At 40.7% G+C, this 23,168-nt stretch overlaps 1 protein-coding gene across 7 annotated transcripts in view; it reads left to right on the top strand.

Moving 5' to 3' along the window:
• Positions 1–23,168, top strand: part of PRG4 (proteoglycan 4) — a 189,375-nt gene that overhangs the window by 46,401 nt on the left and 119,806 nt on the right. For 4 of the 7 annotated variants that reach the window (XM_075322005.1, XM_075322006.1, XM_075322009.1 and 1 more), the window contains 4 exons: positions 767–880; positions 1,503–1,640; positions 14,661–14,804; positions 15,330–15,440. In XM_075322005.1, the coding sequence (XP_075178120.1) occupies positions 767–880; positions 1,503–1,640; positions 14,661–14,804; positions 15,330–15,440 (507 nt within the window). The remainder of the gene's footprint in view (positions 1–766; positions 881–1,502; positions 1,641–14,660; positions 14,805–15,329; positions 15,441–23,168) is intronic. The other 3 variants (XM_075322007.1, XM_075322010.1, XM_075322011.1) reach the window with 3 other exon arrangements.

Below are 23,168 nucleotides of genomic sequence, written 5' to 3'. Positions count from 1 at the left end.
CAAACCAAGTTATTGTCTGCTGGGGCATGGCATCCCACTCTTCTTGAACAGTGGCCCTCAGGTAATTGAGGTTCTGGGATACAGAGTTATGAGCCTCTACACAGTGACTCAACTCATCCCATAGGTTTTCTATGGGATTCATGTCTGCATAAAGTGCAGGCCACTCCATTTGAGGTACTGCAGTCTCCAGTAGATGTTTCCTAAAGATGCAACCTCGATGAGCTGGAGCATTATTATTCATGAAGATTCATGGATCAAACACCTCTTGTGAATTCTGCCATTAAGCTCCTTGTTAGAGAAGAGGAACAGCAAGTTGTGCAAAAAGTACTAAAACATTGAACAGTTGGACATGAGTATTCAAAAGAAAAGTTTAGAGAAGGTCCCACTAAGTTCACCTGGAAAGGTTAGAGTGCATTTTAGGATCATATTGAAATTTCACCCGAAAGACAAATATCCCTAACTTTTTGTGAGTAGTGTGTATATTACTAGCATTGCTTCTGAAACTGGAATATTTTGATACTGCTAAATTGAAGGTCATTAAAATCTTTAATCGTCATTATTTAATGGGGTAATAAAGCTGTTCTCCTTTGAGAGTTGTTCTTTAAGGCTCAAATCACATCATATTTATGGCTAGACAGTTGAAATCCACATCAAATTATCTCTATACAAGCAGACATGCTAATATATCAATATTTATTATATATCTGCCCAAAATAATTAATAAAGCTATGCTTTATATTTGTATATGTATACCTTTACTTTATAGACCCACCAAACGCAAATCCAAAAGTTGCTCGACCTTCTAAAAAAACAACTAAACGGAGCCCAAGAAGACCGAAACAGACGAAAAATAATTTAGGTCCAGGAGAGGATACACAAGGTACTCCTCAGTGATGAGATTTAATGGTAGTAACAACATAGAACCATTATAATGTCATCAGCATGTGAACTCCAGCAAGATGGACTCACTGATTGACTTTTTTTTTACTTTACAAATGGAAAAAGTTTGCTCCCTGGTTACCTTGGTGATTCAAAATTATTTGACACATGATTTAGACTCACCAAGATACTGGGCTTATCTGCATGAAACGTCCCTCAAAAAGGGGAAATCATAACAAGGAATATAAGGTTTTATAATTTAGAGTCACTTGAGGCTATCACTCTGTCCGGATATTTTGGATTATGCTCTGTGTTTTCCAAAAAGCAATATGACTGATTCACAAAACTCTTCCACTTTTCAATTCAGAAACATCCACACAATGCACCCAACATAGTTTAGTAGTTGGACCTTAGACATGTAAATGCAGGTAAAACATTACATGCATCACTGGTTGACAAACTGACAGACATTACATTACATATCAGTGCTTATAAAGATCTACACCTATAGCTACAAAGTCTCTGAATTACTTAGAAATAACATTCAATACATTTGTCTAAAAAATGTAACAATAAATGAAAATACCATGAACATGGGTTAAATAATTTATACTTACTTATAGACCCTTCAGAGAACAGTCTAACATCATCATTGCAGTCACCAAAACCATATAGAAAAAGGAGCCCTAGGAGGCCAGCAAAGAAGAAGTATAGAAAAATAATTCTAGAAGATGATGATGATGATGATGATGATGATGAAGGTACTTTTTACAATGGTGATATTCAATGGTTGCATAGATGGTAGCCATTGTAATATCTCTAAACCCTGGAGGCATGCCCACTTAGATGGCAGTACAATCACAAATGGAAGAATTGGTACACAGAGAATAAGTATGTTTAGAAACTGATTGTGTCCCTCTATTTTTAGTATATTACGTTTGCTGTAAATCCATTAAATCGGTTTTATGGTCTTTTTTAAGTGTTAGCAGTGGGAAGGAATGTACAGTGGAACCTTAGATTACGAGTAACCCAGTTTGCGAGCGTTCCGCTAGATGAGCAAAGCTTTTCACAAATTTGTAACTTGATTTACGTTTACGAGCTGGAACTCGCAATATGAGCAAATGCGCACGGTGCACACTTTTGGTTCCATCCTGTCACTGCACTTTGATCTGCCCCACTCCGTGTAAACCTGGAGGTAACTTTCTGTCTACTGTATACAGTACAGTATTCCTGTCATGATCTTTGCCTGGCTCAGCCGTCACTGAGCCATTGCGATATTCCCTCTCAGGTTCCAGGTCATGAGGGGTTAATTCTTTCCGTCTCGCTCTGATGCACAGGTCGCTATATCCTGGCTCTGCACCTCCGCTGCTTCGCCAGTGATATATCTGGCCCAGCTGCGTTATGTTCCTGTGACTGACATGTGTTCTGCCCTGTCCCGTGCTGACCTCTGTCTCCCCCCTGACACTATCTGGCTTCTGTCTCCCTCCGGACCCAACCTGTGTCTTCTGTCTTGTCCTTGTCTCTTCCTCTGTTCCCCTCCGTTCCCGCATCCTTCATGGTTCGTTCATCTCTTTTCCCATTTCCCTGGGACAATGACCTGTGTCCCTGTTCCAGTCCTCGTGCCCTCGAGAGGGCTTCCCTGCTTACTGCTCTCTTATGTGAGCTTCAGTGCTTCCCTTCAGGGCAGCGTTACATTAGACCATGCTTGTTTTACTACCCTATCGCCAGCTAGTGGTTGGTTTGCTAACAACTCCCTTAGTTAGCTCCAGTGTCTCCTCAGTATAACGTTACAATTCCACACCAATAATCCTATGTTTAATTTGTTTTACATGCTTTTTACTGTACAGTATTTATTACTGTACTGAAATAACTTTATATGAATACAGTATTATTTTGTATTACTGTAATAAGTTTGTATAATTATAGTAAATATTTTTGGGTTGTGGAACGAATTGTCTGTGTTCAATTATTTCCTATGTGAAAATTTGCTTTGATATAAGAGTAACTTGGTTTAAGGGCACACTCCCGGAACTAATTATGCTCGTAAACCAAGGTTCCACTGTATATAAAATGAATGGCATACTTATCCCTGGCATCTGTCTGACCTGAAAGAGATGACGTCACGCCCGTTGATTGGCTGCAGGGGCAGGTGGCGGAGTCAGGATGTCATGCTTTGTGTTCTGGCAGAGACAGTTGCAGGAGCCAAAGGCGGAACCAGGTGTAAGAATGCCTACCTTTTATTCTTTCCTAAGCATCCCTTCTCACCGGAGGTTGGATAAAGGCCTCTTTTGCTACACTTGCACAATGAGTATTTGGTGAGGCTTTGATGTTGCAAATGTTCTACAGCAATTCTGCACCAATTAGGTAAATTAAGTTACTTACATTTTTCATTTTTTAGTGCCTTTTTTGATGTGTATTAATTGTGTATTTGACAGTGCAGTTTTTGTCTTTTCTTGGGATGTCATGTTTTAAATAATTAACGATTTGTGAATAATTTATTTTTGATAGTTCCTAGTATTTGTCTTTCACAGAGATTTATTGATACAGTCATGTGCGTATTAAAGCATAACTGTGGTTTTAATTTTCATTTCATAAATTAATAGTACACCTGATAATAAACAGTTTTGTAATAAATCTTATCAGACAAATTTTGTACTTTCTCTCCCAGAATTGATCAGTCATTATCAAAATTCTAATTTCTGAGGTAAAATCGTTGTTCAGTAAGGACTTTCCCATTACTGAGAGGAGATGGCGGGTGTTACTGATGAGATTCTATGTAGATCAGAGGAGGGAGGAGCTAGAGGCAGGAACTAGATGCAGAGGGAGGAGTTAGAGGCAGAGGGAGGAGCTAGAGGAAGAAGGAGGAACTATATGCAGAGGGAGGAGCTAGAGGCAGAAGGAGGAGCTAGAGGCAGGAACTAGATGCAGAGGAAGAAGTTAGAGGCAGAGGGAGGAGGGAGCTAGAGGCAGAGGGAGGGACTAGATGCAGAGGGAGGAGCTATAGGCAGAGGGAGGAACTAGATGCAGAGGGAGGATTTAAAGGCAGAGGGAGGAGTTAAAGGCAGAGGGAAGAACTAAATGCAGAAGGGGAGACTAGATGCAGATGAAGGAGCTAGAGGCAAAGAGAGGAGCTAGAAGCAGAACTCCACCCATCCCCCTCTTTTAGCTAAATAGAATCTCATCAGTAATACCTCTCATCTCCTATCTCAGTAATGGGAAAGTCTTGACTGAATACAGATTTTATCTCAGAACTGAGAATTTTGATAATGATCAATTCTGGGAGAGAAAGAAGGAAATTTGTCTGATTAGATATATTACAAAGTTGAGAAATGAAGAAAAGCGATCCAGCTGAGTGACCAGGTGATTTATTCAGTGCAATACAGACATGGGATAGTCGTGGTTAACGCGTTTCTGGCTCAACGCCCTTAATCATAACAACTAGTGAATGTTGCCAGTGACGCTATATACTCCCCACTCCCTCTGGGGCAATCAAGCTGAAATGGAAACATATGTGTCAGCAGACAAAGCTGGATGAGAAAAGTGAACAAGTGAAAAAAAACAGCATATATATGTATATGTGAAACAAAATGCCTTTGTTAGAACCACATATGGATGCTCTATCATTTTTTTACTATTTATCATTAAATGTCCCTGATAATCAAGAACAAAAACTAAATAACAAATGAATGTATCATACATTCATGCCATTTATAATTTCATATTAGCAATAACAAGAAAGAATCATATATATATATATATATATATATATATATATTTATTATCTACATGACTCTTCTATTTGTATATTTGTATTTTATACTTATATATTATTAATTTATACTGAAATATAAGAATGCATGAGTGAAAATATAGAGCAATCATATGGGGTTTCACAGGTATAATATCAATATGATACAATATTACATAGTTGTATTAAGGTGGAAAATGTACTTTAAGTGAACAATAGGTGATCATAAAATTTCCATTAGGATTTCTCACAAAACTGGAAAACCACTAATTTATATAAAAATTAGTTAAAGTGATTCACATTTGTCCACCATGCCTCTCTATTTCTCAGACCATCCAAGCAGAAACCATGTCTGGGCTTTTTATGCAGTTTTTCAATCGCATATGCAGAAAAAAATTCAATTGACCTATTGTGTTCTTCAATAAAATGTTTAGAAGCCTGTGATGTGTTTTTTTATTTGGTTATATTTGGCAATATCATGGAGATGTTCCTTTATTCCAGTGATATTAATAAGTTTGCGAGAGATTTGGTCTTGAGAAAACATTTTTATAATGAAAATAACTCAAATATTAATGATGGTGATGCTGCTAGTTTGGATCAGAATAATTCATTTGAATTTTTTGACTTTGAGGATCAGGTTACTCTCTCTTGTCTAAACGATCTAGCCAGAGACTCAAATGCAGAGATTTGAAATATCATTTAGAAAAACCATCCCAAAATTAAAAATAGGAGATTTTATCCAGCGCAGGACAGGGGTCCTGCCATGGATAAATTCCAAGTTACTATGGAACGAGATCTTCGTAATCTATCACCTCAGAATGATAAATGTCAAAAAATTGCATTTAATAACAACTTATCTGTTGAAGCAAGACTTGCATTGAAACAATTACAAGATAATCTGGATATTACCATCAAATGTTCAGATAAAGGGGGTTCGGTGGTGGTGATGAACACTGTGGATTACATTGAGTGGATAATGAAAATGTTAAGTGACACCACCACGTACTCGCCACTACCATCGGACCCCACAAATAGATTGAAAATCCATTTTGACAGGCTCATAGACGAGGGTTTTCACTTAGGTTGTTTTAATATCAGAGAGGGGAAATTTCTTAAAGAAACAGAAGCCACAACACCAATTATGCATGCACTGCCCAAAACTCATAAAGGGATTTCCCCCCCCCATGCAACCGATCATATCTGGAATCGGTTCTATCAGTGAACAATTGGGGGAATGGCTGGATAGAATATTGCAACCTCTGGTACGTAGAGTCCCTGCTTATCTCAAAGATACTTCTTCTGTTTTACAAAGCATGAAAAATATTTGTTGGTCCCCCCAATACACTTGGTTGACTATAGATGTAGTGTCTTTGTACCAATCCATTCCTGTGGCAGTGGCTTTATCGGCACTTAAACATCATTTGACCACATATTCTGATATGACTATGGATATTATTGATTACATCATAAATGTGGTTCAATTTCTCATATTAAACAATTATTTTTATTTTAATGGCAAGTATTTTGTTCAGAGAGCTGGAGTCTCAATGGGAGCCAAATATTCACCCTCTGTGGCTAATTTGACTATGAGTTGGTGGGAAGGAATATATATTTACGATTCACAGAACCCCTTTCTATAGGACATAATATGGTACGGCAGATTAATAGACGATATGTTAATCATATGGACGGGCTATGAGTCTGCCGTACAAGATTTTATTTTTTATTTAAACAATAGCGTCTTTAATCTTGAATTTAAAGTCCAACATAGTCGCAATATTACTTAGTTTTTGGATTTAACCCTAGAGGGGAAAATGTTCTCCAAAATTTCCACCAAAACATATAGAAAACAAATAGCAGGGAGTACAATTTTACATGCTACTAGTCACCATCCAGCACATATGATTAAAGCAATCCCCTTGGGTGAAATTATTAGAGCAAATCGTAATTGTAATACCCCCTGATTCCTATTCTGCAGAACTAAAAAATATTGAGACTCGCCTACAAGCTAGAGGTTATAAAAAGTGGATGATCACTAGGGCCAAAAAAATCATTAATAAAAGAATTATTGATAATGATTCTCACTCATCAGAATTAGAACCTAATGACAACTCAAAAAAACCAAATAATTCAAGAAAATGGACCAAAAAAATTATACATCACAAAATAATTCACTTACTCTCGTTCTGAAATATAGTAACCAATTTGATCTCATTAAACGTATGTTCCATAAGAATATTTCTATTTTGAGAGAAGATGATACCTTGAACCATATTTTACATAACAACTATAGAGTAGTGTATAAAAAAGCAACCACATTGGCCAATATTCTCACCTAGTGCTGTCAGATTTCCAAAAACTAAAGGTAATTGGTTATCATTAAAGGGTTTTTATAAGTGCGGTTTGCACAATTGTAAGATGTGTACAGTTGCAAAAAAATGTAAATTTTTCACTGACACATCCAACAATAATAAGTATCAAATTAATTCCTTTTTAAACTGCAATACGAGATGGGTCACTTACATTATAGAGTGCAATAAATGCAATCTAAAATATGTTGGCAGCACAAAGCGAACGGTTTGCACTAGAATAAAGGAACATCTCCATGATATTGCCAAATATAACCAAATAAAAAACACATCACAGGCTTCTAAACATTTTATTCAAGAACACAATAGGTCAATTGAATTTTTTTCTGCATATGCGATTGAAAAACTGCATAAAAAACCCAGACATGGTTTCAGCTTGGATGGTCTGAGAAATAGAGAGGCATGGTGGATTTTCCAATTGAATACTAGAGTTCCCCATGGCCTAAATCTCAGACGCGATATAATGTTACATTATTAATGTCTGGGTTTTGTATTGCAACTAGTTTGGAATGTCATTGTACTATGATCTAAATCGCAATTACAGTTTTTCTTTTATGTGATGAACATCACTTTTTCTTCTATTTCCCCTTTTGTGGAGATTTTTGGTGTTGATGGAAATATTGTGCACAATTATGGCAACTTTATGACATGGGTGTGCCTGCTTGTTCACAGCAACATTTCGGTCCAGTGTGTCACCAGTCTGCTTACTCATTTACCTTTCAGACCATTATAGGTGGCTAATCTAACACTATCTGTTCTTTACAGTAATTAATAGCAATTTGTAATATTACTGTGTCAATGATTTTAAATTGGCCACTTGATTTTGCCTAAAATATTTGATAAATTTGATAAAGGTTTTGGCTGCTAATGTGCCATGTTTTTTTGTGTTTTTTTTAACTATTGTGATAACCTGTATAACAGTGCAGTGGTACAAAGTTCTTTCTTGACCAAATTGTTGTTATACCTGAAACAATCTTGTTAATGTTAATCTGATCTTGTTCAAAACTAAAATACTTTTGTATTCTACAGAAACATCTTGTAAAAGAATGCATCAATTTTACTATATATTTTTTCACAAAATGATGCTTGAATCAATCGATGTAGGACTTTGTTCACATTGATCTATAATGACACAAACTTTCCAACTGAACCTGACCTGGAGTTTCCCCAAAAAGTCGCAACTGAGATACTGGCTTAACCCCTTAACGACCGCCGATACGCCTTTTAACGGCGACAAATTAGGGTACTTCTTCCGATCCGCCGCTTTTTAACGGCGGTCGGAAAAAAGGGTCTAGCGCCCCCCAGAGTCAGAAAAATTCCGGGGTCTCAGCTGCCGGGGGTAGCTGAGACCCTGGAGATCATGATTCTGGTCGGTTTTTCCGGTCCCCGCTCACCTGATGACCGGTATACACCGTATACCGATGATCAAGTTACAGTAAATGACCGCGCCGGTAAAAAATCATTTATCTCCCATCTGGCATAAACAATCATGTCAGATGGGAGATAAATCTCATCCCCCGGTCCTCTCCGGTCCCCCGGTGTCGCCAAAGTGTCCCCCCACCCCCCTTCCTCCCGATAATCTAGCATGGCGCCGCACATACCGGCGCGCACAGCAGCGCGCCGGCCGCATTTCCCCCTTTCCTATGGTTTCTGTCGCATGTGCTATGACACATACGACAGAAACCTGCTCCCCAGGCCCTGCCAGGTCACCCCCTATTCCCACCCTGGTGTTCCCCGGTGTCCCCCGTACCTGTCAGCTCTGATCCCCCGCGGCCCCCTCCTCCTTCACAGCAGACGCCGGTCACACTGCAGAGCGCGGCTGACAGCTTCCTGTGTCTGACTCAGAGAGCTGGCTGCTGCTGCTCGCTCTCTGCAGCTGTGACCCGGGGAGGGTGGGTGCAAATTCTTTGCACCCACTCTCCTCAAATGGAGGGTCTGCACCCCTAGAAAATGGGGGACACGTTCCCTGAACGTGCCCCCATATTCTAGAAGGTCTAGAATCGCCGCGGGACTTTCACAATGGATTACAGGGACCCAATTTTTTTTTTTCTTTTCAATAAATTGGCTAAAAGAGGGAATGTTTTTGGGGAGTGTTTTTTCAAATAAATTTTTTTTTTGTTGTCCATTTTTTTTTTTATTACTGTCAATTAGTTATGTCTGGTATCAAATAGACGCTGTGACATAACTAATTGCTGGGCTTGATGCCAGGTGACATTACACATCTGGTATCAACCCCATTTATTACCCCGTTTGCCACCGCACCAGGGCGCGGGATGAGTTGGGGCGAAGCGCCAGGATTGGCGCATCTAATGGATGCGCCACTTCTGGGGCGGCTGCAGCCTGCTATTTTTAGGCTGGGAAGAGTCCAATAACCATGGCTCTTCCCACCCTGAGAATACCAGACCCCAGCTGTCAGCTTTACCTTGGCTGGTGATCTAATTTGGGGGGACCCTACGTTTGTTTTTTTTTTAAATTATTCATAAATAATTAAAAAAAAACACAAAACAGCTTGGGGAGCCCTCCAAATTGATCACCAGCCAAGGTGAAGCTGTCAGCTGTGGTTTGCAGGCTACAGCTGTCTGCTTTACCCTAGCTGGCTATCAAAAATAGGGAGGACCCCACGTCATTTATTTTAATTATTTTTTTTTTCTTTTTGGGCTAATTACAAGGCTAGGCATCCTTTAGTGCCACATGAAAGGCACTAAAGGGCGCCAGCTTAGAATATGCAGGGGGTGGGACGTTATATATGTTTGACATCTATCCATTCAGCCATTGTAGCATTTTTCGCTGTGTGCCCACAATCAGGGTTTGCAGTGCTTTGGGCGCAGAGTGTTTTCCCTGCATCCATAGCGCTGCGTTGTGCAGTAGAAGCACAGTGGAAGGATTTTTAGAAATCTCATGCCCACTGTGCTTCTTTTCTCCGCAGCATAAACTGACCTGTGACGCAGCTTCCCGAGCCTCAGCGTGTCAATTTATGCTGCGGAGATGAGTGTTCTGTGCAGGTAGAATAGAGCTAAAGTCCACAGCAGCCTGAACCCAAATCGTGGGCATGGGCAGCTGCGTTCTCCCGTGGACAACACTCACATCTCTGCAGGAAGGCTGGCACTGTGTACTAGACGCCGTGTCACTGGATCATGGCCACATAGCCTAACAGTGAGAAATTTGTTGCTACAGCAACATTTTTGTGAAGTACCTGTGGATTCAAAATGCTTACTATACTCCTGAATAAAATCCTTGAGGGGTCCAGTTTCCAAAATGGAGTCACTTGTGGGGGTTTCTGCTGTATAGGTACCCAAGAGGCCCTGCTAATGTGACATGGTGCGTGCAATTTATTTCAACTTTTCCAAAATTCAAATGGTGCTCCTTCCATTCCAAGCCTTCCCATTAATCCAAACAGAGGTTTTTGGCCACATATGGGGTATCCCTGCGCTCACAAGAAATTGGATAACAACCTGTGGGGTCCACGTTTTGTTGTTGCCTCTTGAAAAAGTGAGAAATGTGATGCTAAATAAACCTTTTTGTGAAAAAAATGAAAATTTTCAATATGGCAACCTAAGCTTATCAAATTCTGTGAAGTATTCGTGGATTCAAAATGCTCAATATACACCTAGATAAAAGCCTTGAGGTGTCTTGTTTCCAAAATGGGGTCACTTGTGGGGGACCTCCACTGTTTAGGCACTTTAGGGGATTTCCAAATGCGACATAGCCTCCACTAATTATTCCAGCCAAATGTTCAGTCAAATGGCACTTTTTCCCTTCCGAGCCCTGCTGTGCACCCAAACAGTTGATTTCCACCACACATAAGGTTTCAGCATACTCAGGAGAAATTGCACAATACATTTTATGCTGCTTTTTTTCCTTTTACTCTTGTTAAAAAAAAAGCTATGTGGTTGAAGTAACAATTTTGTGGTAAAAATGTATTTTTTTATTTTCACAGCTCAACGTTATAAACTTCTGTGAAGCACCTGGGGGTTCAGGGTACTCACCAAGCATCTAGATAAATTCCTTGAGGGGTCTATTTTCCAGAATGGGGTCACTTGTGGGGGACCTCCACTGCTTAGGCACCTCAGGGGCTCTCCTAATGCAACATGACGTCCGCAATTGATTCCAGACAATTTTGCAGTCAAATGGCACTCCTTCCCTTCCAAGACCTGCCGTGTGCCCAAACAGTTGATTTCCACCACATATAAGATATCACAAAACTCAGGAGAAATTGCACAATAAATTTCATGGTGATTTTTTTCCTGTTACCCTTGTGAAAAAAAAAGCTACCTGGTTGAAGTAACAATTTTGTGGTAAAATTTTATTTTTTTATTTTCATGGCTCAACGTTATAAACGTCTGTGAAGCAACTGGGGGTTCAGGGTACTCACCAAACATCTAGATAAATTCCTTGAGAGGCCTAGTTTCCAATATGGGGTCACTTGTGGTGGTTTTTTTGCTGTTTACGTACCTTAGGGGTCCTCCAAATGCGACATGGTGCCCGCAATCTTTTTCAGCCAAATTTCCTTTACAAAATTCAAATATTGCTCCTTTCGTTCCAAACCCTCCCATTTGTCCATACAAAGGTTTCAGACCACACGTGAGGTATCACCGCGCTCATAAAAAGTGGGTAACAAAGATTTGGGTCAAATTTTTGGAATTACCTCTTGAAAAAGTGAGAGAATTGATGCTAAAGCAACATTTTTGAGAAAAAAATGACAATTTTCAATATGACAACGTAACGTTATCAAAATCTGTGAAGTACCTGTGGGTCCAAAATGCTCAGAATACCCCTCGATAGAAGCCTTAAGGGGTCTAGTTTCCAAAATGGAGTCACTTGAGGGGGGTTCCTGCTGTTTAGGTACCTTAGGGGATCTGTAAATTCAACATGGTGCCCGCAATCTGTTTCAGCCAACTTTGCTTTCCAAAATTCAAATATTGCTCCTTTCGTTCCAAGCCCTCCCATTTACCCAAACAAAGGTTTCTGACCACATGTGGGGTATCGGCGCACTCATAAGAAAGTGGGTAACAAAGTGTGTGGTCCAAGTTTTGGTGTTACCTCTTGAAAAAGTAAGAAAATTAGTGCTAAAGCAACATTTTTAGGTAAAATGTTAAATTTTATTTTTTTTCATTCCACATTACTTTAGTTCCTGTGAAGCACCTGAAAGATTAATAAACTTCTTGAATGTGGTTTTGAGTACCTTGAGGGGTGCAGTTTTTAGAATGGTGTCAATTTTTGGTATTTTCTGTCACCTAGGCCTCTCAAAGTCACTTCAAATGGGATGTGGTCCCTAAAAAAATGGTTTTGTAAATTTTGTTGAAAAAATGGGAAATTGCTGATGAACTTTGAACCCTTCTAACTTCTTAACCCCAAAAAATTTTGTTTCAAAAATTGCGCTGATATAAAGTAGACAAGTGGGAAATGTTATTTATTAACTATTTTGTGTGACATAACTCTCTGGTTTATGGGCATAAAAATTAAAAGTTTGAAAATTGCAAAATTTTTATTTTTTTTGTCAAATTTCAGATTTTTTCACAAATAAAATAAAAAAATATCATCCTAAATTTACCTCTAACATGAAGCCCAATATGTCACGAAAAAACAATCTCAGAATCACCGGGATCCATTGAAGCGTTCCAGAGTTATAACCTTATAAAGTGACACTGGTCAAAATTGCAAAAAATGGCCTGGGCATTAAGTACAAAACTGGCTTCGTCCTTAAGGGGTTAATACAAAGGAATTTCTCTTGTTGTTTCCAAATGAAATGAACTGCTTTATTTCAATCAATATGGGCTATTTGAATCATCCATTTATAAGTAATATATACAAGAAATGGCACTTGCCACAATGACCGATGAATTTGTATACAATTTTTCATGTTTTTTTGGTTTGTTTTGTATAAATTTGACAAATGTGAATCACTTTAACTAATTTTTATATAAATTAGTGGTTTTCCAATTTTGTGAGAAATCCTAATGGAAATTTTATGATCACCTATTGTTCACTTAAAGTACATTTTCCACCTTAATACAACTATGTAATATTGTATCATATTGATATTATACCTGTGAAACCCTATATGATTGCTCTATATTTTCACTCATGCATTCTTATATTTCAGTCTAAATTAATAATATATAAGTATAAAATACAAATATACAAATAGAAGAGTCATGTAGATAATAAATTTATATATATGATTCTTTCTTGTTATTGCTAATATGAAATTATAAATGGCATGAATGTATGATACAAGTAAAATATATCTTTGTACCGTGTTAGCCAGTAGAGATAAAAAAATTGTTTAAAAGAACAGAAAGTCCTCAGTGGTTGATACCTTTTAATGGCTAACTGAAAAGATGGTAATAATTGCAAGCTTTCGAGACTACTCAGGTCTCTTCATCAGGCACGGTATAACATGATTTTGTGATTATACCATGATTTCAGATTTTGTGATATACCATGCCTGATGAAGAGACCTGAGTAGTCTCGAAAGCTTGCTATTATTACCATCTTTTCAGTTAGCCATTAAAAGGTATCAACCACTGAGGACTTTCTGTTCTTTTAAACAATTTTTTTATGAATGTATGATACATTCATTTGTTATTTAGTTTTTGTTCTTGATTATCAGGGACATTTAATGATAAATAATAAAAAAAATGATAGAGCATCCATATGTGGTTCTAACAAAGGCATTTTGTTTCACATATACATATATATGCTGTTTTTTTTCACTTGTTCACTTTTCTCATCCAGCTTTGTCTGCTGACACATATGTTTCCATTTCAGCTTGATTGCCCCAGAGGGAGAGGCAACATTCACTAGTTGTTATGATTAAGGGCGTTGAGCCAGAAACGCGTTAACCACGACTATGCCATGTCTGTATTGCACTGAATAAATCACCTGGTCACTCAGCTGGATCGCTTTCCTTCATTTCTCATTGCTGCGGCCGGGGCAGGGCCGGATCCGTGTCTGAGGTGCGGTGAGGTCAGGCGTGAGTGAGCTGGATTCCATTACAAATATTACAAAGTTGCTTATTTTCATGTGTTCTATTGATTTATGAAATAAAAATTAAAACTACGGTTATGCTTTTTGTGGTTTAGTGCATTTCTGATTGGAAATACTACAAAATTATATTCTTTATTACCTGTGGATTTTCTGAATCTAATACAATTTATGAGGAAGCGCTGCACATAAAACTCAGCATACTTTGCAAGAAACATTGACTTTGTGCATTTCAAACATGCACCGCAGGGCAGTTTACACAACATAAAAAAAGCATAGTGGTCATAAGATTTCTAGAAATCCCATCCTCTGGAACTGTAAAATGCTGTATTTTTTGAGCAGCAAAAATATGTAGCAGCAAAACCTCACCAAAAACTCATCCTGGCAACTTAAATCAGTCTAAAGACTTTATGGATCAAATCTTAAGTGACATAAAATGTTCTATCTCTTGCTTTAGGAATACTGGGCATATGGAATATAACAGTGTCTTAGATTTCTGGAAAGGTTAACATTGTTCAACTGAATTCATTTAGAAGATGAGGTTGATGATGATTATTTTTACGATTCAATGATGTGTTTAAAACATTGAAATTTCACATTTAGTCTCAGCATGGTTGAGCGTTAATATTCAGTCACGTTGATTCTACAAATAAAAGCATTTATTCATTTTAATCTAGATCCCTACGAGGGAAAAGTGCCATCTCAACGTCCTAAAAAAAAATCCCCAAAAAAGAACAAAAAAAATCTAAGGTACTCATCACCTAAAAAACCAAGAAAGAAGAAAAAGAAGTTTATAGTAGAATACGAAGACGATGTGGAAGGTATTTTTTATCAATATGGCATGTTTGGGTGCGTAAAATTAGCCCCAAAGAACATAGATTTGAGTCATGCTGAGTCTGACTTAGATCTCTGTGCCTAAATATTAAAGATCTTTTTAAGGTTAAATCAAATCCTTGTAGGTCTTTATAATTTTTAGGAAAAAAAATATACAGAAGAAGATCAGGTAAATATGGCGGGGGATGTGTATAAATTAATGTCTAAGAAGCATATGTATCTGCATTGAATAAGCACCTAGGAAGTAAATGGTGATGTGACCAGTACAAGATGAGTAGGTCATCAGATGCTTTAGCCGGATAACCCTACAAATGGAATATCTATTGTTTGGGAATTAATGGACAGTTGGGTATAAATAAAACAGTGACTTTTCTGGATAATAAAAATGAATACAATGATGTAATATCTATGCCCGTACAGGTACGGGAACAATGTAATCTCAGTTTTATGCAAAATGAATAAATAGTCTGTGCTTTTAATAATGTTCTTTGTATTACTTTGGTATATTTTAGATCCCAACCAGAAGCCGTCACCAAAAGATAAAAAACGACCATCAAAAAAATCGCCAAAAAAGCCGAAAAAGAAGAAGAAGCAAGTTTCTGAGTCAGAAGAAGAAAAGGAAGGTAGCGTGTTTACAAAGATTACCTAATATTATAATGAGTCTCTACATTTCAAAATGAAAAAGAAATTTGAATGATAAGAAAACTGTCTTGGTTTTAGCAGATATATTTATTATTGCTTCCAATAGTTAATAACTAGGGATGATCGAATACCGCAAATATTCGGCAACGCCCATATTCGCCGAATAGGTCGCCGCTATTCGACTATTTGTGAATATTCGATGCGCAATGTAAGTCTGTGGGAAACTCGAATAGCAACTATTCGGGATTCCCATAGACTTACATTGTGCATCGAATATTCGCATAGCGGTGAACTATTCGTCGGATATTCGCGAAGCCAAATATTGCCAAATATTTGTGATATTCAATCATCCCTATTAATAACGTCATTCTATAATGAATATTCTATATAATATAATTTACCTTTAGTTTCATGTTTTCTTAAAAGAGTAGTTACACTTTTATGAAATTTTTGACATGTCATAGAGACATGTCAGAAACCTTGACTAGAAAGAGCGACTAGACAGTATAACAAACTCAATAGACTTTCAATATAGAAGTTTATGGAGTTGGCTGTGAGTTTCTATAGAAACTCTAAGGGGTACTTTGCACGCTGTGACATCGCTACCGATATATCGTCGGGGTCACATCGTTAGTGACGTGTATCCGGCGTCGGTAGCGACATCACAGCATGCAACACTAATGAGCGACGATCAACGATCGCAAAATCGTTCCAAAACGGTAATTGTTGACACATCGTTCATTTCCTTAATATCGCTGCTGCCACCGGTACGATGTTGTTCGTCGTTCCTGCGGCATCACACATTGCTATGTGTGACACCGCGGGAGCTACGAACATCTCCTTACCTGCCTCCACCAGCAATGCGGAAGGAAGGTGGTGGGCGGGATGTTACATCCCGCTCATTTCCGCCCCTCCGCTTCTATTGGCCGGCCGCTTAGTGACGCCGGAGTGACGTCGCTATGACACCGAACGCACCTCCCCCTTGAGGGAGGGATTGTTTGGCGGTCACAGCGACGTCGCTGACCAGGTACGTGTGTGTGACGCTGCCGTAGCGATAAGGTTCGCTACGGCAGTTAGCACCTAATGTCGCACATATGACGGGGGTGGGTGCTATCGCGCTCGACATCGCTAGCAATCGCTAGCGATGTCGCAGCTTGTAAAGTACCCCTAAGGATATATTTACTCAATGCTTTATTTTTAGCGGGTTTGGTGTCGATGTGCTCCAAACTTTACTAGAAACAGCATTCAGAAACCATTTCAAATAAACTTCCTATTCATTTCAATGTAAAAAAGACATGATGGTCATAGGTTAAACCTTTTTGGCATATTTTAACCACATCACATTTCCAAAAATGGCAAATGATTAAAATAATCATGTAAAACATTCTTCTGGAAATTACTGCATGGAGGATGCGTCATACTTTACAATAGAAGTGAACTGGAAAGCAAAAAAGGAGAGAATATACCTAGGTGTTTTGGAGAGTCTTCCGCCTGAAAAAAACGGGTTTTCTTATTGCTTGTTTTTTAAAAAACCTACATGAGTATAAGGAGCTGTGTCTAGGTGGCCAAAATATAACAATAAATTCAAGAATACCTACACTAACAAGCAAAAGGGTAACACTGTTTTGAACATTTGACTTTCAGGCTCATATCTGTAATAATTGTAATAGGTAACTCAGGAATCTATTAGCGTGGAGCAAAGACTCAACTGAACTCAGTTTATGGGTGATAAAGTCTGTATTACAACTAGAGTTGAGCGATGTTCGAGGTTCGCCAATTTCATGTTCGAGTGATTTTGGAGGGTGCTCGAATTCGAACGCGAACGCGAGCTTTATGCTAAAAGCTCAATAGCTTGAGTTACGTTCAAGAACAGTTCGATCAGCAAAAAGCCTAGCTAATTACTAGCTGGCTTTTCACTGTAATAGTGTGAGTCACTCTGTGATTTACACTATTATCTAATTTCAGCGTATAGTGTGCGGGGGCAGCGCGTTTAGATCAGTGCTGCTGGGATAATGGCAATCACCATTTTTTTTTTTTTCCCTAAGCGCGCATGCAGTGAGGCAGGCCAGCATGTCAGCCAATCACAGACACACACACAGCTAAGTGGTCTTTTTTGCCAGACAAGCAAGGGCATGTGTCATAGTCTGTCCATGTCACATGTCCTTGCATTATAAATGCGGGCATTTTCTCCCACGGTACCATTATCTGCTTCCTGCGTCTAGGTGTCAGTCACCGCTCACGCAGCTCCTGGCGCCGCTCCGGCTGTGTACGCTACACACACAGCGCTCTACAGATTAGGGACAGAAGTTTATTTCAGTCCTTTTCAGGGCTCATTTTCTCGGGCTCAGAGCCATAGGTGACAGTCAGGTCCGTGGAAACGCTGTATACAGCTTCAGATAACAGCGTCTGTGTAACTAAGCTCAGGGAATTCCTTGCTGCATTTCACCCTTAGGAGGGATAGAAAGTGAGGCTTCCTTTCCTGTCCACTGACCCAGAGAACCCGGCCACTGTGCCCACCTGCCCACTTTTGCCATGCTATTTTTATAGCAAGCAGTGCTGAATATAAGTGGCATGCAAACAGTGGCTGCTTTACTAATTTTGTGTGCCACCGGTGCCAAGCATTTGCCAGCACCTCTGCATTAAACCCTGCTGCACATTTTGCTACGCTATTTTTATAGCAAACAGTGCTGAATACAAGTGGCATGCAAACAGTGGCTGCTATACTAATTTTGTGTTCCACTGGTGCCAAGCATTTTCCAGCACCTTTGCATTAAACCCTGATGCACATTTTGCTACGCTATTTTTATAGCAAACAGTGCTGGACATAAGTGGCATCAAAAAAGTGGCTGCTATACTAATTTTGTGTCCCACTGGTGCCAAGCATTTTCCAGCACCTCTGCATTAAACCCTCATGCACATTTTGCTACGCTATTTTTATAGCAAACAGTGCTGAATATAAGTGGCATCCAAACAGTGGCTGCTATACTAATTTTGTGTCCCACTGGTGCCAAGCATTTTCCAGCACCTCTGCATTAAACCCTCATGCACATTTTGCTACGCTATTTTTATAGCAAACAGTACTGAATATAAGTGGCATCCAAACAGTGGCTGCTATACTAATTTTGTGTCCCACTGGTGCCAAGCATTTTCCAGCACCTCTGCATTAAACCCTCATGCACATTTTGCTACTCTATTTTTATAGCAAACAGTGCTGAAAGTTAGTGGCATTCACAAAGTCTCCTATACTCCATTAGTTTACCACTGGTGCCAAGCAAGTTCCACCACCTCTGCTTTATACCCTTCTGCACATTTAGCTACGCTATTCTTATAGCAAACAATGCTGAACATAAGTGGCATCCAAAAAGTGTCTGCTATACTAATTTTGTGTCCCACTTGTGCCAAGCATGTCCCACCACCTCTGCTTTCTACCCTCCTGAACATTTTGCTACGCTATTTTTATAGCAAACAGTGCTGCCAGTTTTAGGGCCATAGTTGCATTGTCAGGGATAGTCAGTGTTGGTTCTTCAGCTGTCAATAAAGTTACACCACCTCTGAAATCTACACCACCTCTCAATTTTTGCTACCACATTGTAAGTGACTAATCTTGTTGCTAACAAAATGAGTGGCAAAAGGACAGATGCTGGTGGAAATAGGAACAGGCGTGTTGGAAAAGGAAAAATAGTTTGTGTCCGTGGGGAAGGTGGCAAAGCTACATTAACATCTGCTGAAGATAAGCCATCTTCCAGCAAAAGTAAGATGCCTACTACTTTCCGTGGACAATCCGATGTGCTCCCTTTTTTACGGACCCGAACAACTGTAAGAAAGGTAGATGATGCACAAAAAAAGAACATGCTTGAATGGATCTCAAGTGCTCCAACAAGTGCCCTCTCTTCCACCTCAACTACCACATAAAAAAAAACCAGTCCTCTGAGTTGTCATCCCAATCATAATTGCTTTCTCCCAGCTATCAAGTCTCCACCCACCCTGCGAAGTATGGTGTACCAGAGATGGCTGAGTCTGCAGAGCTGTTCAGTCACACTATAGCCTGGGAATCAGAGGTCTGCTCCCAAGCTACAGTGAGTACAGACCAGGAAATGGTCTGCAGTGATGCCCAGAACCTTTGTGACTCAGATTCAGGCCCTGATGACCAACTTTCATTCCCAAACTGTAACACCTGATGGTGGAGACAATGAGGAACATACTGATGAGAATGAGACACAGATACCAGATTGGGATGACAACTTACTTAATATTCGGTCAGGGCAGGAAGAGGCTAGGTCTGAGGGCGAGGGAAGTGCAAACACAACACTTGATGATGAAGTTCTAGATCCCACTTACTGTCAACCCACAGTCAGGCACTTGAGGAGGTCAACAGAGGCGGTGGAGGAGGATGCAACTGACGTCGAAGTTACCTTGCGCCTTCCTGGACAGAGTCGGAGTACTGGTAACATGTCTACAACTACATCCTCGGCCACCACTCTGCCTCTGAGCACAAGTCGGGGTGGCTCTGCAGGTCGCATGTCCTCTAAGCCTTGCCTAGCCTGGTCCTCTTTTGACCTTGCAAAGGATCTCCCAAGTCATGTGATCTGTAAAATTTGTCAGGAATCTATAAGTAGAGGCAAAAAGCTCACCAGTTTGACAACTTCTTCCACGAATCGTCACATGAATAACAAGCATAATTCTCAGTGGGAAGCTCACTGTGCTGCAATGCGACCTAGCATAGCGGGACAACCACCGCCTGCCCCTTCCAGTGCATCCGCGCAATCTTCATCTTCTATTACTGGGGGCACAGCTGTTACACCTGGTTTTCCACGCACACCTTCCACCACTGTAACCGCAACAAGCAGTTTGCTTGTTAGGTCGTCAGTTGGTTTGGAAGGGGAAACAAGTGCGTGTGTACAGCTCTCTCAGACATCGATAGCACCAACGTTGGATGAAGGCAACATCATGTCTACGCCTGCACTTTCCTCACAAACCTGCATTTTTCCAGGGACACCCTACTCACCACCATCTATACACAGCAGCCAGATCTCCGTCCCTCAGATGTGGACAAATAAAAGGCCATTTCCTCTGACCCATGAGAAAGCTAAGAGGTTGACTTTATCCCTCTGTAAGCTCTTGGCTACCAAAATGCTGCCTTTCTGCCTGGTGGACACAGAGGATTTTAGAGACCTTATGTCCATCGCAGTGCCCCAGTACCAGATGCCCAGTCGCCACTACTTCTCTAAGAAAGGTGTACCTGCGCTACACCAGCATGTTGCACATAACATCACCGCTTCCTTGAGAAACTCTGTGTGTGAACAGGTGCATTTCACCACCAATACTTGGACCAGTAAGCATGGATAGGGGCGTTACATGTCGCTGACTGGGCACTGGGTAACTCCACTGCTTCTGCCTCCTCAACCTCGTCTGGGTCCTCCACCTCCGCCCCAAGCCTGCCTGGTCAGACCACCAGCGTTGTAACTGCGCAGAAGGAATCACGCACCCCACATTACTATGCTGGCAGCAGAGCACAACGGCATCAGGTGGTCTTTAGCTTGAAATGTCTTGGAAATAAGAGTCACACAGCGGCTGAGTTGTGGGCAGCTCTGCTGTCCGAGTTTCATAAATGGTTGTCTCCACTCAATCTGCAGCCAGGTAAGGCCGTGTGCGACAATGCTGCAAACCTGGGTGCGGCCCTTCGTCTGGGCAAGGTGACACACGTGCCTTGTATGGCTCACGTGTTGAACCTTGTTGTCCAGTAATTTTTAACACACTATCCCGGCCTAGATGGCCTTCTGAACAGGGCACGAAAACTGTCTGCTCACTTCCGCCGTTCAACCGCAGCAGCTGAGCGACTTGCATCGCTCCAGAAGTCTTTCGGCCTGCCGGTTCATCGCCTAAAATGCAATGTGCCGACACGCTGGAATTCGACTCTCCACATGTTACAGCGACTGTGGCAGCATCGCCGAGCACTGGTGCAGTACGTCATGATGTATAGCCTGGGCCAACGAGATGCAGAGGTGGGGCAGATCACCCTGATGGAGTGGTCTCAGATCAAGGACGTATGCACCCTTCTGCACAGTTTCGACATGGCGACGAATATGTTTAGCGCTGACAATGCCATTATCAGCATGACAATTCCAGTCATTTTCATGCTGGAGCACACGCTAAACACTATTCGGAGTCAGGGGGTGGTTCAACAGGAAGGGGAGGAAGTACATGAGGATTCATATGCGCAAGGGATAACAACATCACCAAAGTCCAGACGTTCATCATCACCAAGGCGGCAGGCATGGGACAGTGGGGGAGAGGGATTAACAAGGGCGCATGTAGCAGGCAAAATGTTGAGGAAGGTGCAGGAGAACATGAAGAAATGGAGGACGAACTGTCCATGGACATGGAAGACTCAGCAGATGAGGGAGACCTTGGTCACATTTCAGTTGAAAGAGGTTAGGGGGAGATGTCAGAGGAAGAAAGAACAGTTAGCACCTCTATGCCACAAACACAGCAAGGACTTGGTCCGCATGGATACGCAAGACACATGAGTGCCTTCTTGCTGCACTACCTCCAACATGACCCTCGGATTGTCAAAATTAGAAGTGATGATGACTTCTGGGTTGCCACACTATTAGATCCCCGGTACAAGTCCAAATTTTGTGAAATAATTCCAGCCATAGAAAGGGACGCACGTATGCAGGAGTATCAGCAGAAGCTGTTACTCAATCTTAATCTCACCAAACTCCAGTGGTGCAGGGAGTGAATCTCCCAGTTGTAACTTGACAAACATGGGATGGTTTCGTCATCAACAGTCTAACCGTACCAGCAGCCCCATATCTGGTGCTGGTAACAGCAATTTTATTGAATCGTTTCATAATTTTTTTAGACCATCCTTTGCAAGGCCAACAGAGACAAGAAGTCTGACACATAGTCAACGGCTGCAGAGGATGATACAGGAGTATCTCCAAATGAACATCGATGCCATGACTTTGCAACTGGAGCCTTGCTCATTTTGGGCATCAAATCTTGAAAAATGGCCTGAGCTCGCCACTTATGCCTTGGAGATCTTGTCGTGTCCAGCTGCCAGCGTTGTCTCTGAACGTGTCTTCAGTGCTGCTGGGTGTGTTCTGACAGATAAGCGCACACGTCTGTCCAGTGACAATGTGGACAGACTAACGTTCATCAAAATGAACAAGTCATGGATCCGCAAGAACTTTACTACCCATGTGTCATCCTGGGGAGAGTAAATGCTTGTGTATTTGGAATGTGCTTGATGCAAATGTACCTGTCAAGTTTGCAACTGGGGCACAAGTGCTGCCACTGAAGTGGTGTCTGTGGCCCAATTTTTGGAAAAAAGGGAGACTCTGCTTGGAGTAACCCTTGCTTGCAGTGTTTCTAAAAATGATCCAAGATGAACAGATCTGGGATCAGCAAAGACTTTGCTACCTACCCCGGTGTCATCCTGGGGACAGTTAAGGCTGGCGTATTTTTGAATGTGCTTGATGCTAATCAACACATACAGTTTGCAACTGGGGCACAAGTGCTGCCACTGAAGGGGTGTCTGTGTGGCCCAATTTTTGGAAAAAAGGGAGACTCCGCTTGGAGAAACCCTTGCGGTGTTTTTAAAAATGAGCCAAGATGAACAAGTCATGGTTCAGCAAAGACTTTGCTACCCACCCCGGTGTCATCCTGGGGACAGTTAAGGCTTGCGTATTTTTGAATGTGCTTGA

Source organism: Anomaloglossus baeobatrachus, chromosome 8 (assembly GCF_048569485.1).
Source record: "Anomaloglossus baeobatrachus isolate aAnoBae1 chromosome 8, aAnoBae1.hap1, whole genome shotgun sequence".
Taxonomy (NCBI): domain Eukaryota; kingdom Metazoa; phylum Chordata; class Amphibia; order Anura; family Aromobatidae; genus Anomaloglossus; species Anomaloglossus baeobatrachus.
Note: the sequence above shows the minus strand (reverse complement) of the source record. Positions and strands in the feature narration are given on the sequence as shown.